This window comes from Pteropus alecto, unplaced genomic scaffold (genome assembly GCF_000325575.1).
Source record: "Pteropus alecto unplaced genomic scaffold, ASM32557v1 scaffold11, whole genome shotgun sequence".
In the NCBI taxonomy this organism is placed as follows: domain Eukaryota; kingdom Metazoa; phylum Chordata; class Mammalia; order Chiroptera; family Pteropodidae; genus Pteropus; species Pteropus alecto.
In genome coordinates, this window is record NW_006431956.1 from 10,359,158 (window position 1) to 10,380,269 (window position 21,112).

The 21,112-nt window shown below is 32.4% G+C and overlaps 1 protein-coding gene across 1 annotated transcript in view; it reads left to right on the forward strand.

Moving 5' to 3' along the window:
- The window catches only part of MALRD1 (MAM and LDL receptor class A domain containing 1), a 533,295-nt gene that overhangs the window by 251,418 nt on the left and 260,765 nt on the right, over window positions 1–21,112 (forward strand). Inside the window, 1 exon segment of the mRNA XM_025043397.1 lies at window positions 3,054–3,339. Coding sequence (XP_024899165.1) covers window positions 3,054–3,339 — 286 coding nt within the window.

Consider the following 21,112-nt stretch of genomic DNA (forward strand, 5'->3'; position numbering starts at 1 on the left):
GATTTCTATAGGCGGGAAGAAAAAATGGTTTGGTCATTATCCTGTGGCTCTTTGGGCTAAACAGCCTCATGTGGAATTTTCAGGGTCCTCCACTTTCCTTTATTTATTGTTTGCTTGAATGTTTTTATTCTGCAAAGGATTTGAGTCACTAGGTTAGGAACTAAACTTACTTTGCATATAATATAAATTAAGCCATCGAAGGTGACTTCCCAAGAATCTTGCTTATGAGAGATTGATACATAAATAATTGTGCCATTTATCTATATTTACAATGAGAAATGCAGTCTCCATACAATCCGAACACATGGATTCTGAGTGGTGTGTTACCCAAAGTTTGAGCACTGAAAGAGAAGCAAATTACATCCAGAAAGTTGCTACCTGATCAAGGAATCAGGCTGGGAAGCAATAGCATGATTTAAATCTTCATTATCTTCGAATTCTAATATCCTCATGTACCTTTCTCCACAATAGAGAGAGCCCTAACCCTGGGAAAGAGGCATATTAAGTCTTGGCTCAAAGGCTCCCTAATTATATCTGCACCTATTACAGATCCTTGTTCTTCTGTTCATACTGACCAGCCTTCACATCCTACCACCTTCACTGTCTTAATACATGCTGTCTGAAGATTTTTTCTGTCTGTGCTTAAGGTGATTTCTTACCTTAACTCTCAGATAGTAATCTTATCTCTTTTATCACTTCAGGCACATTTGATAGACAAGAATTATGCCACCTGGTTTCACAGGTTTTTCTGCAAGAAAGTGACATGTTCAGATCAGAGTTTTAGAGAGATAACTCAGTCAGCAGTCCAGAATGGATGTAATAAATCATACAGAATTATATTAAACTTTAATAGGTTTGGTTAAAAAATTGACTTTTAATCATATATATTTTATCTGTTTTTGCTGTTTTCCATATTACTTGGTACTATCTCAAAAATAAAGCCCAAACACAGTAGATTTTATATACGTTAAGTGTCTATAAATCTATCTCTAGATATCCATAGAGTCTCTGAAAAATGCAAATTAGTTCTCATCTTAGAAAAAAAAATTAAACATGAAACATATAAATTCTGGTTTGACTTCAAACTTTTTCTCTTTAGCCACTTCCTCTGAAAATGTTCAGATTTTTTTTTTTTTTTCCTTACCCTGTGGTAACGAAGGCTTTCATCCGATTCCATGTTTCCCTGGTCCTAGCAGAGTCCCCAGCATTTTAAACATCTATGTAAGAATAATGAAGTATGCCTAGAAGAAATGTCAAAAATTAATGACGAATGGTTTCTTTTATGAATATTTATGATATAGATCCAATACAAAGAAGTAAGGAAAGGTCATGCTGAAAATGATTGGATCTCTTATATTAAAAATGTGTTTATCAGATAAGGAGCGTGACCTCCCAAATTTTCACGAAAATCTTCTCTGTCACTTGACCTTGTGAGATACCTTCAAATAGAAAAAAATCAAATTGGAGATTTTCCTTCCTTTTGAGAAATGGATGGTCAGAGGGATGCAGACAGAGATTGATGAGGAAAGAAATCAAACCTCTGAGTAACTCAAAACTTTCCAGTGAAAATGCCTCTTTCAAAGAACTCAACACTTAGCAGATCTTTATTCACTCAGGTCATCCTGTGATTAGGTTATGTTGTCATCAAGTGTTCTCTGCAGGAATGGGGGTGTTTAGATGTTTGTTTGCATGGTAACTCAATACCACCATCAGTCAAAACGTGGTCAAATGTTTTACTGTGACATAAAACATATACCTCATATTTTGGGCACAGATGTGAAGATAAAACAAGGCAGACCACTGGGCAGATCATGTCTGTGACCTAGAAGGGATTCAGATAAATATGTGCTGTGCCTATCAGATAGTTGCCACTCATGCTTGCGATGCTGCCCAAGAGGGTGACCCTCCAGCCCTTTCACTTCTCACTCTAATGAGTTAGGCTACCCTGGTTTTACTGGTCCTCCCTGCATGATTCACAGCAGTCATGGAGCTCATCTTTTCCAACATTAATTGGTTAATCAATAGAAGAAACATTTTGGATCGTAGAATAATACCTTAAGATTTCATCAGCTGGAATATTTGAGTAGACACTTCACATGGCTTGATGCTCTTTGTGGTATGTGTTACATATATTGTTTAGTCACATTCTTTATCCTTTAAACATGTTCATTTTACTTTCTCTAGAGGAGGATATTTATTACTGCTACTGTTTCGATAATGCCTTTTTCCTCTGGGAAGATCACCCCCTTTATAGTTTTCTCTCGTTCATGCAAATGACAAGAAAAAAGCTTACAAAAACCCTCTGAGTTCCTATTATTTCTAACCTGTACTGTTCTTTCTCCTAGAATTTTCCCTGACTTTTCCCTTCTATGTAACAATCCCTAAACATCTGGTCAACTCCCATCTTTGAAATGCTGCAGTGTTAATCCCTGAAAATACTTTTATTAATTTTTACTCAGGCAAAGACTCCCAAGGCTGCTCTTCTAAAGCATGTTTCTAGCATTTCAAGTAAAATTCAGATAATTGCTGTTCTGGTGGCTTTGCTATATATAGTAGAGCCCCAAGGAGTTCGTAGTAATGAAATGTGTTTCAAGTACAAGAATGTGGGAATAAGCAATAGAGTACTCAGCTATTTTGAAGAAAATGACTTAATTTTCATGAGATTAAAGTGATGATCTTTAGTTCCTGCTATTTCTTAATTATGAAAAGTCTTTATATAATGCATCACTTTTTATTCATATTTTATTCCTCTGATAGTGGACTTTAAGTGTTTATCAAGAAATTCTGTTTTTAGAAATCACAGAAAGTAAACTCTGCTCATTTTTTTTTTTTGACTAAATTTCTACTTTATCCGTATCATACTGTCTTCCATCTATAGCAACATGTGATTTAAGGCTGGCCTGATTTCACTGTTAGAGTTCTCACAAAGCAATAGAACATGTAGATCTTGTTTTCCATCTGGAATCTGTTAATAAAGAAGCAAGCAATATAATTGAAAAGAAAATGAAATTAATTGTACTATTTATATAGAATATTCTTATTCTTGATTACAGATAATTTTTCATTATCACGTGTATGGAAATGGCATTGGGGCACTCACCTTGATCCCGGTATCAAACCAAACGAAGGTCCTGTTTAACCTCACTGTAGAACGAGACAATTTCTGGCAGAAGAAAGAGCTATTCCTTTCTGGTGATGAGAATTTCCAACTCCAAGGCGAAGGTGGGGCTGGGAAAGGACACCGCAGTGACATTGCATTGGATGACGTTGTGCTTACAAAGAGTGGTCTGCCATCACGTCACTCCACGAAAGGAGAACTCACAGTGCCTCTTCCCACAGGTACCTTTAATTTGTGTTTTGTATTTTTACAAGGTGAAAGGTGGGGAGGAAGAAAGGAAATGGAAAAAAAGAATGACATAAACAACTAGTAATTTACTGCTTCCATAATGAAAACAATCTTTTGAATCTAAAAAAATTATCTTTTAAGCTTTTTTCATAAAATTGTTTTCCAAATTTTCTCCAAGCTTCAGTATATTTACTAGTTCCAGAGTTCATTATTTAATCAACTTCTTCTTAGATCTGATATAGAATTTAATCCTTAACAAATATCAGTTCACTCAATAAAATATAAGTAGTCAAAGGCTGAATTATTTAATTTTAATTAGACATTACTGTGGTTATGCTATTTATTTTATTCTTTTTAGGCCTATGGACATTTCAATTTGAGTGGTTGAGTTTATATGTTTAAATAGTTTAGGTGATTGAATATGCTCATCTACTCTTTTAATCTAAAATATCTTTTAGTAATTTGTCTAAAGAATTATATTAAAGTTTTTAGTTGGTAGATGTTCGTTATAATATATACAGTGAAAATGTTGTGAAGTGGAAATAGCAAGCACCATTAATACACATAATATACTAGAGTTACGAGATGAAAATAAATGCAATATATATTATTAAAATGACAAAAGAGCAAATTTCATCGTTTTATAATATGACATATTAACATGTAAACCATAACTTTAACTTAGGAAACAAAATTGCTGTTTCTTTCGTAGCTAAATTATTTCTCTTATAGTTATCGAAAACAAAAGTGCTTTAAAAAGAATGAATTTGTTTACTCTGGCTTTTAAGATGGAGGATGAAGTGGGGAACGTTGCAATTTCTGCCTTTACTTCCCCACTCATTTCAAATGGAGTATTTTAATTTAGTAATAAAAAATAATCTCATAGCATATAAATAGTGAAGGAGCCAAAGTTTTATGTTGCACCACTGCAAAGTTTAAAGAGCAGCTACTAAGTAGGATGCAAGAGGAATAAGCTAATCTTATCGGGAATTTTAAATTCTTAAATCTGTGAAATCTTGAATAAAGTTACTTTTTAAAAATTTCCAAAAGAAAATTAAAAATATCTATAAATACCTATAAAGAGGTACAAAAAAATATATATCGGTTGTTAATTAAGGGCACATACTAATAATGCTAGAGTTCTTTGTATATTCTTATGAGAATTGAGATAGTGTATTAAAATTTTTGGTGAATGAAACAATAAAAAAAATCTCAGCTCTTAGGAATAACTCAATATGGTAAGGGGGAATAGGAAAAATACCTCAAATAACTCTAATATTAGGTAGGATATAATTAAGTGGCAGAAGAAATATACCAATACTTATGAAGGTGCAGAGAAGATGAAGAAAAATAGCAAAGCAAAAAAATAAATAAAAAATAAAAGATAAATTAAAAAATAAAAAAATAGTTGTTTATTTACATTATTTATAGCATTCCAAAAATTGAGGTGAAATAATTTAGTAGTTTCATAGCTATCTCAGCTGTGATGCCTACATTCAAATGCAGCAGATGAAAAATAAATGCTTATGGAGTTAACATTCTTATAAACTATTTGAGATACTTCTAACGTGCCTCCGGAAACCAAAAATATATACCTTTTGCTTGGTAAAAGTGAAAAGCTATACTTTGTTTAGACTTAAACTGTGAAATATTTCTGAAAAACTATGTCAATATGAGTTCACAGAAATTTGTTGGTGTCTCAGACATTTTAAACGAAGGCTATATTTACATATATATTTTGGGGAGGGGTGGGATATTCTGAACAAAATGAAAGCCGAACTTGTTTCCTTTGATCTTCATGAAAGCTGGTGTAGAGTTCACTGATATCATGACATCTAAGAGAATTATAAAGAGAGTCACAAAAAGAAGCCACATATATAATTTTACATTTTCTATTAGTTAGGTTTAAATAAGTGACATTAATTTTAATAATTTCATTAATTCCACATATCAAAAATATCATTTTAATACAAAAGCAATATAACAATATTAATAAGACATTCTACATTCTTGTTTCCATGTTGTCTTTAAGTCCTCCAGGATATATTTTATGTCACAGCACACTTAGTGTGGATCAGTCACACTTCCGTTGCTCAGTAGCCACTGCAGCAAATGGCCATCCCAGTGAGCAGCACAGGTGATAAAGTGAACACTCTAGGGCACTTTTAGGCCTGTCTCTGACATGGGGTTGCATTTGACGGAGTGAGATTTGTGAATTCCCAAGACTTGCAGTTATCTTCTAGTTTAAACAGTAGCACAGAAATGCAGCCCAGGTACCATGAAAGCACAATGGGGTTGCATTTGACAGAGTGAGATTTGTGAATTCCCAAGACTTGCAGCCTTGGGAATCTTATCTTCTAGTTTAAACAGAAGCACAGAAATGCAGCCCAGGTACCATGAAAGCACAGGTACAGTGTTCTAGTGGACGAGCTGCCAATCCCAGACTCCCTTCCCACTGGCTGTGTGCTGCACAGCTTCTCTGAGACTCAATGTCCTCATTGACAAAGCAGAGAGAATATCACTTATTCCTTAGGATCTTAGGCTTTTAAGAATAAAAGGAGGTAGTTGCCTATGCAGGTTGCCTAGTCCCATGGCTGGTGTATGGTAGACATTTATTCAATAAAATCATCTTAGTTTTATATAATCCTATATTTGGGGACATCTTCATCAATATTCCTTAGATAGTATAGATATTTGAGAGTAAGCCTCTATTATTTGCATTTTTATTAAGACCATGTTTCTGCCATTTGTTTTGACAAAATTTTTTTCTTTCAGAGATTACAAGCATATAATTATTTTATATCACATTCTAATCATTCAGTCTTATCATTTATTGATAACCTCTTTAATTATTTTTGATGTGTCATGAATAACATATATGTACTGTGTATCTTTGAAATGTTTAATAATTCTTAATTTCTCATTACCACAAAAACACCTAACTTGGGACTTTCACAGATTGAAGGAGGGTCAATGACATTACGTTTCACAAGTACTGGCTACATCTGTTAAACTTTTGGAAATTACTCTAGTTCACGCAGACTTTTCATCTGCATTCATGTATGTAGGCTAACAGCTCCATCAAGGATAACTTAAAATAGAAAAGACAAGAGGAAGCTAAACATATATTTAGGAAGATGCAATTGAACTGAATTTGGAATCAGTGATTCTAATTAGTCAAATAAGACCCAGGGCTTTATTAGCAAAATTAATACTAAATTATTATTAAGTCTCTAGAAGTTATATTTAAGAGCTTATTTTGATGACAGTTTTGTTAATTACTAAGTAATGATAACAATAATTATTTAATGAATATTAATAATAAAAAGACAACCAAGATTCCTCTTTTAAATATCCATGTGCAAATTCAGCCAGTATCATATCTTCTGTTATTGGCAGATATTTAATAAAATCTCTAAGTATAATGAGAGCAGGGATCAGTCATGTGTGTGTGTGTGTGTGTGTGTATTTTGTGTGTGTTGTATGTTAAGTCCCCACAGTTATTTCCAAGGATGACTTATACAAAAGTTTTTTGGCATATAACATGGTAATCAACTTTTGCTTAAGAAATGCATATAAGGCTGTGGGGGCTGAATGGATTAGCTCCCCTTCGAGGTCACGCATTTCCCTGAATCTCTGGCAGTAATTCAGAAAGCTGCTATCTATGGAGCAGAATGAGGGCATCGCAGGCAGTCAGTGTCTGAGTTGGGGAAAGCTGTCTGCTCGTACTCAGCTCTATGATTTAGTGAACTCTGCACACAATATTTGGTTCAGAGGTCATGTATTTGAGGTTTAAAGTCATGAATTTGGATTTTTGCACTGCTTACTACCTATATAATCTGTCACCTGATCTATTTAACCTCCCTAATTCTTACTTTCTTGTCTGTAAAAATGGGACAAGTGGAGCTTATTTCTGAGTGGCATGAAAAACAATTGAGATAATACACAGTATGTTTTAAACAATACTTGGCATGTAGTTGATTTTCGGTTATTTTCCTTTTTTCTGCCGCTCCTCTTCCCTCTTGGGAGGGATTATAAAAATCAAACTGTGTACAGTTGAAATTTGTTTAAAGCTTATTGTCTACTTGCTATCTTTCCTTTGTCACGTTTCATGCATTGCTCAAAGTAGCGGTTCCGATCCCTCCTGCCCTTCCTGTGCCCGTCAAAGAAATTGCTCTCATAGAAGACTCAAAATGCCTAATTGCTAATTTGCCGACTTCATTTATTATTTACAATAAGCAATAGAAAGGAAATAAATAGTGCTAAAATTCACAGAAGTTGATACCTCAGTTGGATATGACATGAGCAGGAAGTTGAAAGAAGTTAATTTTTAAATATAGAGGCATATACCTCACAGTGTTTTCCAAGTTAATGTTTTTCCAGTAAAACAACTCTTGGTTTTAATACTGATATTTATAGAATTCCTGAATCTATTCTTACTTTGTTTTTTGGGTGCTAATACTGATATTGGAAAACATATTTCCATCCCCCAAAACTCAGAATACTATTCAAGCAATATATTACATAGGAAAATTCTCAGGTTTATTCCAAATACAACTGATAGACTAAGGGGTTTTGAAAATTTTATGCAGTGATCATAGACGTGTTATGGTTATGGCAGACATCCAGCAGCAAATGCACTGTGAGCCGTTACCGCATTGTGCGTTGGTCCCGAATATGTTTCCTCTGTGTCTTCCATATGCAGCCATATTTTTATTTAATGTGAATAACGAATGCCCCTAGAAACTGAGAAAGTGTCAAAGAAAATTGTGGAGAGCAAAGCAAAGCAAGTGAAAAAGAGATTACAGTGTAAAAGAAAAGAAAACATTTTGACCAAGGACATGCGGCTTTGATGAGGCAAATTTAAAAAAATAATTGAAGAACTCTTAGAATATGTCACTGAGAGATTCACTACTAAGTTGTCTATGTAAACATGTGATGTTAGTCTAAGGAAAACCACCAGCAAATCAAGCTGGTAGACATCACTGGCTTCTAAGACTTTGCTTTCAGTAGACACTTCTTCCTAGGTAACTACAGGTAATGTTTGAATTATTCCTGAGAGCGATGGACTACTATTATCTTCTAATGGTAACAGGTTTTCACTTCTTGCAAGTCTAATTAGATATGCAAATAATGCAGATCAACACAGACAATGAAAAATTAACCTAATAAGGTTTATTGAGCGAAGACTAGAAGGAGGCTTGGGAATTAGCCAATCATATATCAAAGAGCATCCTTTAGGAAGGCACATGTATTCGTTGGATGCTCTTGAATATCTGAGTATCTAACTCCCAAGCTTCCATCAAGTCTTTGCTCAATAAACCTTATTAGGTTAATTTTTCATTGTCTGTCTTTTTCTTTATGAGAAAGTCTAACAAACAAAACACTATATTTGTAATACCTTAAATAATATACATGTTTGTGTTTTTTATAAACTTGATCCTTACTGAACTATTTATACATGAACAAAGTTAGAAATTATAACATTATTGCATTATCTTGGCTATCGAGCTAAAATTAAACTGTTTTTAATGTTCGAGCCCCTCAAATATATTCTAGTTAAATAAAAACCAAGAAAGGTCATGTGAGAAACTATTTAAAATCGTTGAGTATAAGTAAGACAACACAGATTACATTTCTCTTGGAAGGAAAATATGATTGTGTGAAACTAACTGTATTTCATGTCCCAATGAATTTAATATGTTGGAAAATTTCAGCTTCACTTGAAATGCCAATTGGCTGTACCCTACTTATGTAATAGTGGAGAGATATGCTGTTTGAAATATTTTAATTTTTAACTATATCACAGTTCCAAGAAAATGTCTTTCAATTTAGGATTTTTTTCCACATGAGCCATTTCTTTCATTTTGTGGAAAGAATATTAGGAATTAGGATATCTGTATGCTATTTTTAACTGATATTTGGGCTTTCCAAAGCACATTGTCTGCTTTAACAAACATATGGATAGATAACCAAAATAAAATAATCTATTCAAAAATCACTTAAAATTTCAAAATTGATGATATAAAATTCTATGTCAAGATGCACATGTATTCTTTTTGAAATCTTTTTATCTAAAGAGATTTTAATAAAGGAAAAGGCTTAACATTTTTAGATTCAGTTTTCTTGGTAATTTTTTTTCACTTATATTTCTGATCTTCTTTCTGAGATTATTTTCTTGTTTTCTAAAATATATAAGAAGTTCCTTTAATGATGCTCTCTCAGTTCTGATTAGATTAAATGCTTTAATAATCTCAACATAATATTTTAAAGGTGGTTGCATTGGATGTACAGATTTAGTTTGCAACTTTCTGTTAGATATTTTTGACAGACATTTTCCCACTGTCTCTTGGCTTGTATTGTGATCACGAAATCAGCTCTTAATCTAATTACCATTTTTTTTATAAGTAATGTTCTTTTACCACTCTACTCTTAAGATTTTCTCTTTTCCTCTGGTATTCCACTAAATCATGTAAATTAGGGTAGACTTCCTTTCATTTATCTTGTTTGATATTCAATGAACTTTTTTAATCTGGGGATCGATGTGCTTCATGAATTCTGAAACATTCTAGGCTATTACGCCTTTGATTTTTGGTTTCCTTCATTCAATTTCTTTCTCTCCTTTGGATCTCTGGTAAGAATTAGGTTGGATCTTCTCATCTTTTCTTTTTAAAAAATGAAGAATAATTTCGATATAGTGAAATGTGCAGACTTTCGGTATGAAATACAATTAATTTTGACAAGTGCATATATCAGTGTAACCCAAAACACATCAAAATATGGAACATTTCCATCACCCCAGAAATTTTCCTTGTTTACTTCTCAGTAATACTGCCTCCCATCCCTTCAGTCAGAGGAAACCAATGTTCCGATGTTTATCACCATGTATTAGATTTGCCTTTTTATCAATGGTATGTCTGGCTCCTCTTGCTCAGTGTAAGGTTTTGGAAATTTATCCGTATTATTGAGTGTATCACTATTTTCTTTTTTTTCAATTGATGAATAGTATTCTATTGTAGGAGTACATCAAAATGCGTTTGCTCATTCTGTTGACAAATAAGTTGTTTCAAATTATTGGATATTGTGAATTAAGTTGTTATGAAAATTTGTGTACACCTTTTTATAGAAATATGTTTTCTCTTGTAAGTACCTAGAGGCACAGTTGCTTGATTATACGGCAGATGTATGTCTCACTTTATAAGAAACAGCCAAACAATTTTCAATAATGATTGTATCATTTTACAATCCCAACAGCAATATATGAGATTACCAGTTGCTATTCATCCTCACTAATATTTGGTTTGTCTGTCTTTTTAATCTTAGCAATTCTAGTGCATATCAAATGAGATCTCATTGTGATTTCAGTTTACTTTTCCCTGATGGTTTTTACTTGTGCTTCTTGGACATCTGTATATTTTCCTCTGTGGCATGCCTGTTTAAGCTGTTTTTTGTTTTGTTTTGTTTTGTTTTATTTTTTACCGACCCGTATGTTTAATATTTACTTACAGATATTCGTTATATACCCAGAATACAAAGATCAGCATATGTATGTATTGCGATTTTCTTCTCGGTGAACGTCCTAGTTCATTAATGATTTCATCTTATGATGAGAAATTCCAGTTTATCATTTTTTTCCTGTAATAGTTGCTGCTTTCTATGCCTCTCTGAGGAATCTTTCCTTATCCAAGGTCACAAAGATATTCTATGTTTTCTCACAAGGTTTAGAGCTTTAGTTTTTATATTTAGGACTCTGATTTATCATGAGTTGGTATCGTGTATGGTGTTCCAACATCATTTGTTGAAGTTACTTTCGTTTACCTATTCATTGCCTGGAAGCTTTGTCAAAAATTAATTAATCATATATGTTTGTAGGTCTAGAACTGGTGCTTTGTTCTCTTCCATTGATCTATATATCTAATTTTACTACCTAGTCTATGTCCTGTATGTTTTTAGAGTCTGCTGGAATAATGATAGTAATAGCATTGCATCTGTCAATTTGGGGAGAGTTGATATATGAACAATATTGAGTTTTCCTATCCATGGGCATGGCATGTCTCTCCAATTATTCAAGTATTCTATAATTTCTCTCGGTACTGCTTTGTAGTTTAATTATATAGATTTTTTTTCCATTTTAAACAAATTATCTCCAGCTTTTCATTGTTTAGTGCCATTGCTAGGTACTATTTTATTTTATCTTATTTTGCAGAAGTTCATTGCTAGTACGTAAAACTACAATTGATCTTTGTATAATATTATATATTATGGTTTTGCAAAATTCACATAATAGTTCTAATAGTTACCTTTTCATAAGTTAGTTAGGACTTAAAATAATGAAACGTGATAAAAGATAGTATTTTTCTTCCTTTCCAAACATCAAGTCTTTACTTACTTTTCTTGATGGCTTGGATATCTAAGACAGTATCAAAAATAAGTATTGAGCAGACACATTTGCCTTGCTTCTGATTTTAGGGGAAAGTATTTTGTCTTTCTCCAATATTTTTAAGGTAGTAGCTTTCATCAATTCGAAGTTTTTTTCTATTTCTAATCTTCTAAGAGATTTAATTATGATTGGATATTAAATTGTGTCAAATGTTCTTTGTGAACATGAAGAAAATCATGTGATTTTTCTCCTTTACCAAATTGTGGGTATTACACTAACTGATTTTCAAATCTTGAAAGAAAACTTATATTCTTAGAATTAACCCCACTTGATTAGAATGTATTATTTATATATTGCTAGATTTTATCTGATAAATTTTTATTGAGAATTTCTGCATCTATATTAATGAAAGCATTTTTATGTAACTTTTTCAATTTTTCTTATAATTACTTTATATTTCATGATATACAAAGCACATATATTAATATATTTATTTTGTTTCCTCTCTCAGAAATTTAAGTTGCATGGTGGCAGGCATTTTTAAAATTGCTTTGATTACTGCCTGACATGTAGTTGGAGCTCAATATGTCATTATTTCCTACATAAATTAATTATGCAGGAAAGGCAAAAGGAATTCCTACAGATATGGGTGTGCATGAGGTCCAGAGGGCAATTAGCTGAGCCTGGGTGGGGTGTCATAAACTCCAGAAGCAATATCTTTAAGAAAGCACACAAGCATACAATTACATCATAGATTTAACTGTAGTTAGAGCAGTTTTATGTCTTAATTATACAAGCTAGTGAAAGAAAATGGGAAATCATTAAAAACAGAAAAAATAATTGTGTAAGAACTTAAATATAACAAACATATATGTGGTTAAGTCAAGGACAATATTTAGATAACTATAATAATATCAACTAAGTAAGAATTTAACCCTAAATTATAACAACTCTTAGATATATGAGGGGAGAGAGGTATATGTGTTGGAGAAGGGCATAGTATAAAACTTATGTCCTTATTCCCCAGAGATCTAGGGCAATAGATTACACCTAAACTTGAAAAATAAGGAATTAGTTTTATAAATAGTTTATTTAGACACATGCAGAAAGTATCAGACAAAATAGATGTAAGAATTAAAAATGAATTTATCCAAAGTATAGCAGTAGAGTTAGTGTGGGATGAGATATGGGGTACTTAAAGTGGTATTCATTTTTTAAAACTCTATACCTGTATTATTTTAGTAAAAATGAAAATTTCCTGGAAGGAAATTTATCTTGATAAGAGAAGTTATGTATAACGAATAGACAAGACTGGTCTAATATATACTTTTTAAATCATCCGTTTTCTCAAGGATGGAATTACCAGCCAGGCCATATATTTTTTTATTGTCATTATAGTCCTCACAAATAATCTATAGCAAAATCATTAATGATGAAAAAAATGTATATTCTTGTGAATTAAAGTCCCCTGGCTAAATGCTTGCTCTCAAGTAGACTTTCAAAGATTAAAATTCTTAGAAAATCTGAATTTACTTTTTGGGGAAAAGATAAGCCATTGTTAAAATTTATGCTATTTTAATAGTACAGCAAAGTAGAAGTTGATTTTTTTTCCCCCAGAAGGTTGCCTACTTGCATTTTAGCAAATATTTAAAGAATGAGGGAAAGCATTTCTATAAAATTTTTAAGGAAATGTCTCCTTATAAGTTTCTCCCATTTTTATATGAACTGTTATTCCTCACTTTGAGTTGCCCTAGGGTTTGAAGCCTGGAAATTATTCAGAACATTTTCCTAAAAATTATAAGGTCAATTAGCCAAGTAGCTTTGGCAGTTTTCACACTGTGGCTATCATCTAGACATCAAATGGAAATATAGGTCAGTGTGAAAACTGAAAATTTGGGATTTTCTATCAGTTAGATTTGCACTAAATATACAAGAACACAGTTTTATTAATTCAAAACAATATGTGACTGGCTTGTTTCTCCCTCCTGTTAAATACAGTCAAACTGAATGAAATGCAATTCTTTACTCATCACTTAGCATTAATTATTCTTTGTATTGGGAAATTGTTTGAGAAGCTGTTGGGGAAGAGATTTTAATTTTGGCATCTGTAATCCCTTTCTAAAGAAAATTCATTTAAATATTCACATGTGTTAGCTACTTTTTAAGTGTTTTCAATGACTTAGCCTGCATACATAAACACACTACTATTTTTAAAATGTTTTAGTTATTTATACTACGTGTGGTACAATACAGTAATCATACCGAAATCCATTTCTTGCTATACGTAGAACATTTTAATACACTAGAAATTATATTGTATAATCTTATCAGAGTACGCAGCTCAGATTTAAATTTACGTTAATACTATAGCCTATTCAAATGAATTTAAAATTCCAGTATAATACTCTTCATGATAAATATTCACCTTAAAGATTTGATGATTGTTACAAAGCCCTGTAGCACAATACTACAGGCTATTTTCTGCAGGCCGTCAAAATGCTATTTTCTGCAAGCTGCCACAAATGGAGTTAGTATATTTCCTGAAATCTATGCAAATTTTTCAAGGCGCTATATGCTTTTATTTATAAATATCACATCTTATTTCATATGCAATTTGAGGAAGCATTTAAATAACATATACATTTAAGTGTATATACACACTCATGTATACATACATATGCATATATGAGTATATGATCTTTAAGTGTTTATGGACTAAAGATTCTTCTAATTAACTGCCCCAGTCCATCATAGTTCTTTCTCCATGATCCAAGATGGTGGTAGTGAGATGGATGGAGAGGTAAAGAAAAATGGCTAACACGCATGTTCCAAGTGTCCTGTAAGGAACATTTTTGGAGGTTGCCACAGGATGCGTGGAGTTACATGATATTGGCAAGCATCTAGTCATGTCTCACACTAAGAGTTTCTCAGAAGTGGACTCTTTTGTAGGCAGCCATGCATCCAGCTAAAAACTGTAAAGCAGAAGGAGAGGACAGATACAGGAGACAAGCAGCAGCCCCTGCCACAATGAGAGAATAATATATTGTGGAGTAAGAATCACAAGAAGTCATACCCTATAGCCTAAATGTCATGTTAAAATAAATGAAATATTATATCCTACAATTCCTAGAACAGGATATTCTGTTAGTTCACAACAGTCCATTGCAAAGTATAACAACATATTGTCAAAATATATATTGAGGCATACATAAAACTATGCATAATGTTTAAATTTGAAACGGTTGTTCAAGCACTTTAATTACTATGCCATTTCTATATAACTTATTCATTAATGTTTACAAAATAGAGAGAAAGCTTAGATCATTTCAAAAAAAGAGATGGTTTGATATTTTATTGTATTTAAAACAAATAAGGAAAAGATACATTAGTGATTTTTAAAATTGACAAGTATATTTCATGAACTCACAATTTCTTACTAAAATACATTTCATGCCTTAGCAAATAGTAATTCGCATAGTGGTTAAGATTATGGATTTCGGAACCAAATTATTTGGATTCAAATCTCAGCTGTGCTCCTTACAAGCTGTGTGACATTGAGCAGAGTACTTTACCCTCTCTTTATCAGTTTTTTCACCTGTAAAATGGGATTAATAAACAGGTCTATTCCATGAGATTATGGTGAAGCTTGAATAAGATATGTAAAACATTTACAAGAGTGACTGACAGTTGGTAAATTCTTTATAGGTGTTATTCATCACTTTGTTATTGTTGTTGGTATTCAAGGGATGAGTTACCATTTATCGCTTGACCATTGAGGGAACAGGGACAAGTGTGTTACTATGAGCGTATATGTTAAAGGAAAATTTCAGGTATGATTTAACTGTGCTCATTCCAGGAGAGAGTAGATTGTCATTTCCGGATATTTTTTGTATTGCTAGCAATCTGTAGACAAGTTAATAAACCTAAAGATAATAAAATTGATATGTCCTTATCCTTACATGGGTTTTTAAATCCTCTGTCAGCGATTTACCCAGCACTGTGACACTTAATTGCCAACAATAAAGTCCCGATACAATTTAATTCCCAATTTTCCCCATTTTGTTAACATAAGAATCATTAGGGATTTCATGATAAAAGTAAACTTGAAATACAGATTTCAAAACTTAATTGCATTAATTGACACTCTCTGTCTTTACCAACCCACTACATACTTTGTTAGAAAATGTTAGCTATTTAGCTTTTTGAATGTATATAGCTTTTTTCACACTAAACTTCAAATCATTCGAGCACTAGATTTTATACTGTATGGAAGCCTCCTCTGGATCTTGAACTAGAATCATACCAAAACTTGAATCATCTGTATTGAATTAATGAAGAAAGAAATTAGTTTTGAACTTCACCATGCCTCACTGAAGATAAGAGAGGAGGGGAAGAGGGTGGGCAAGAAGTAGAAAAGGAAAAAAAGAAAGAAGAAAGAAGAAGAAATGGAATCCACTGGTAAAAAATGGATTTACTTGGCTGAGTGCTTTCTACACTCCCTCTCTACCACTCTCAGCAGACGCCTTCCAGATTCAAATAGAATCTCAATGGCTGAGTACTGATTCGCACAGGCAAAGAGTTCAAAGAAATGAGAACCCATGGTGTTCTAGTGCAGCTGAAAGAACATGAAGCCAGTCATCAGAAGAGGGACATCTAGCTCTCGCTCTGCTGTGTGCCAGGTGTTTGACATGGTCACTTCCCCCCACCCCGACCCTGCATCTGTTGAATGGATTTTGTGTTTCTCCCCTTTGCTTCCTTTATACGGGTCTTTGTATGAGTTAATAGTTAACAAATTCCTTGCATCCTGATATATACATTTCATTAAGTATTTTATCCTTTATGTCACTGGATTTTATTTGCTAATGTATTAAAGGATATTGTGCCTATGTTCATGAGTATATCATATGCTTGTCTTATAATGTCTTTTTCTGCTTTTAGTATTACAGTAATATTCGTTCATAAAATGTGGGGGGTAGTTCTCGCCTTTCTTCATTTGATGGAAGATTGCATATTGGATTGATAGTCTTTTTTCCTTAAAAGTGTGGAAGAATTCACTAGCTAAGTTTTCTCCTGGAGTCCTCTTCGTAGGAAGGTTGTTAATTATGAATTCTATCTCATAGATGTAGATTTATTCACCTTTTTTATAATCTTTTATTATGCTTTAACGTCTATCCAACGTGTGGTGATAGCTACCTTTTCATTTCTTGTATTGGAACTCTGTGTCTTATTTCTGTTTTTAGATGAAGTTTTATCAAATTTACTGGTATTTTCAAAGAAACAGCTTTTAGTTTCCCTGATCTTTTTCACTGTTGTTTGTTTTGTCTTTCATTAATATTTCCTCTTAATTTTATTATTTCCTTTCTTTAACTTACTTTGGGTTAAATTTGCTTTTTTTCATAGCTTCTTTAGGTAGAAGCTTCCACAATTGATCTTACACGTCTTTAAATTTTTCTAATATAAGCATTTAAATGTATATATCTACTTACTCAGCTTACCTGCGAGTCCTATCAATTGTCCTATCAATTTTGACACACTGTTTTCATTTTCATTCAATTCAAAGTATATTCTAATTACCTTTGTATTTTTTCTTTAACCCATGGCTTACAAACATGTATGTTGTTTGGTTTCAAACATCTAGTAGATTTTCCAGATATCTATTTGTTATCGATTTCTAATTTATTCTGTTGTTCCAAGAGAACATACTCTGCATGACTTTATTCCTTTCAATTTTTTATGAAGTGCATCTTGGTGACAGATCTACATGCCCTGGAAAATAATGTGTATTGTGCTCTTGTTTGTGTGTAGTCTTCTATGAATATTAATTAGGTCAGTTTGCTTCATAATAAGTCTTTTATATTCTTAAGCTTGTTCTACCAATACTGGGAGAAAATTGGTAACATTCACAGCTAAAACTGTGAATTTACCTTTGGTTTTCTTAGTTTTTGCTTTATGTAATAAGATGCATATATACTTAGGATTGTTATGTTTTCTTGATTAAATGACCCTTTATCATTGTAAAATATCCCTCTTTATTCTTGGAAGTATTTCTCCCCTTCAGTTCTACTTATTCTCTCTGATGGAATGGAATTCAAACATCTCCTAGACCTATGAGAGTTGTAGGAATTCTTTTGCTTTTTGCTTACTTTAAAAAATTTTTTTAAAAAATGATTTGAGTTTTATTTTATACTTTTTATTATTCTCTCCTATGGAAAATATACACTTTTATTTAGATTTCACACTAGAATTTTAATATGCATATATAATATATAAGATTTTAAGTAATTTGGTCTCTATCATCCTTCTTAATATTACATAAAAATTAAAATGCTTTAACTCTGGTTTCCCTTCTATCTACTTACATGTAGTCATATTCACGTGCTTTATTTATCTCTATTTTGATATTTTACATTAAATTTTGACATTTCTATTGTCATTGTTTTCTAAAAGTTTCCATAACAGTTTCTTTATTCTGCATTTCTTCTAACGTTTCATATTTTCCTTCTAGGGTCATTTAACTTCTCCCTGAAAAATGTTCTTTAAAAATCTTTTAGCAGAGGTCTTTTGGTGATAAACTTACAATTTTGTTTACCTGAAAATACCTCTAAGAAACCCTCATTTTTTGAAGGCAGTTTTATGGACATGCAATTCTAAATTGACAATTATTCTCTCTCAGTTTTAAAGATGTTATTCTACTCTTTTCAAAATTCTGTAGTTACCATTGAGAATTTATTGTTATTGCTAATTAAGATATATATTTTTTATCTCAGTTTTCTAAAGATCTCTGAGTATTCTGCGGTGTAACGACGATGTGTTTAACATTGAATGTCTTTATTTTTATTTAGCTCTTCTTTTCTTCTGGAATTCTGATTAGATGTTGTTAGGCTTTCTCATTCTATCATCCCATCTCTTAAATTGTGTTTCATATTTTCTTATATCTTGTTTCATTCTAGATGATGTTTTCAGATTTATTTTTCTAGTTCTAATTTTTATTTTATCTGTGTTTAATTTTCTATTTAGTCTTTTCATTGAATTTTAAATTTAGATTTTATAAATTTTATTTTAAAAAATTTTATACATGGATATTTTGGATAACATTATATTTCCAATCTCTTCTTTTATTTTTAAATGTAATAAATTTCTTTTGTATCGTTTTCAGTAACATCTATTTTAAAGTCTTTGTGGGCTTATTTTAGATGGTTGTGATTGTTTCTGCTCACGCTGGCTTATTATATGTTTTGTGAATTTGATTGAAAATCAATATTGGTTAAAATGTCACTTGTGTGATTTTTTTTGAGGCTTAGCTTAGGTGTATGTTCCTCCAAGCAGATATGATTTTGCTCCAGACTGACACCTGGTGTCAGCACAGGGACAGGTGTGGTTTCAAATACTTCTCAGGTTTTTGTTCTGAAGGACTAGCCAAAATGTAGACAGTCAAAAATACCATGTTATGTGTAGCTAATAAGCAAACATGCCTATATAACATATAGCTAATATCAATTATTTTTTAAGAAATTTTACTTTTACTCTCACCTAGATCGAATACCAAACAATGATTTCCTATGCTGACATTTTTAAAAATTATATTTTATTCTAGTTTTGGGGAGGAGCTCTTCTTTGTCCCAGCTTTATGTGTTTTTGTCTCTTTTAGAGCCCCCTGAAACTTCAGAAGTTCAGAGTTGCATCTAGTCTCCTTCACTACAAAGCCCTAGGTTTCCCAACTGGTCCTTCATGGAACATGGGTGCGTTTTGGTTGGGTTACTATGTGCCGAGCCATTGATCCCCTCAACTTTCAAATCAGCCAGAATGGGACTGGATATCTAATCAACTCAGGCTGCCTTAACAAAATACTGTAAACTGGGTGGCTTAAACAACAAGCATTTATTTCTCATATATCTGGAGGTTGGAAGTCTCAGATCAGGTTTTCAGCATGGTCAGGTCCTGGCGAGAACCTTCTTCCTTGTTTACGGAAAGCCATTGTCTCTAGTCCAACAGGTTTCAAACTCGTATAAGAGTAAAACGGTGAGTCACCAATTTACTTAGAGAAAGATACTGACATGAAATTATAACTAGTCATTTGTCTCCTGATTTCAGTTATGGAATAAAATAATATTTTGATTGAAACATAAATGACTTATAAATTACATAACCTAACAAAATCTTGCATTTCAGAGATAATAAAATTAGGTCCTACAGCATTTAAATGACTTTTCCAAGATTCAGTGACTAGTTAGCAGTAAATCTATGACTGAAATTCATGTCTCCTGAATTTCTCTTCAATACTGAACCACTGTTCATTCCCTCTTTCATTTATTTGTTTATTCATTTGAAAGCATATTGACTAATATAATGTGTTAGGGACTAAGTTAGATAATTAAAATAACTAATTTGTATTCAATGTGTTTAGTGAAGCAGTAACTATTGTGATCAATATACAATAGAGCCACAGAGAATGCAGAAGCACTTCTTTCTGAATGGTCGTTAAAGTATCACAGAAGAGATAATATTTGAATTGAAACTTGAAGAATGGGCAGTAGAAACGTGAAGAAGGCAATGCCACAATGAAAGAAAGGGATGATAGTACAACATATCAAAACTTTTAGGATATAGCAAAAGCAGTCATAAGAAGAAAGTTCATATCATTACAGGGCTATCTCCAAAAACAAGAATGAGCCCAAATAAACAACTTAACGCTTCATCTTAAAAAACTAGAAAAGGAAGAACAAATGAAGCCTAAAGTCAGCAGATGGAAAGAAATAATCAAAATTAAAGCAGAAATAAATGAAATTGAAAACAAAAAAATAGAAAGAATAAATGCAACGAAGAGCTGGTTCTTTGAGAAGGTTAATAACATTGGCAAACCTCTGGCTGGACTCACTAAAGAAAAAAGAGAAAGGACACAAACAAAATCAGGGGTGAAAAAGGGGAAATTAAGACTGACATCGCAGAAATACAAAAGATCATGCAAGAATACTATGAAAAAGTATATAATACCAAATTCAATAACCTAGAAGAAATGGTCCAGTACTTAGAAAAATACAACCTTCCTAGACTGAATCAAGAAGAACTGGAAAATCTAAATAGACCAATCGGCAGTATGGAAATTGAAACAATCATGAAAAAACCTACCAAAAAGTAAAAGTCCAGGACCAGATGGCTTCACCAGTGAGTTCTACCAAACATTTGAAGATTTGATACCTATTCTCCTCAAACTCTTCCAATAATCAAAGAGGAGGCAATACTTCTCAACTCATTTTATGAGGCCAATATTACCTTGATACCAAAACCCGATAAAGATAACACAAAAAAAGAAAACTATAGACCAATATCTCTCATGAACACAGATGCAAAAATCCTAAATAAGATACTAGCGAACCGAATACAGCAAC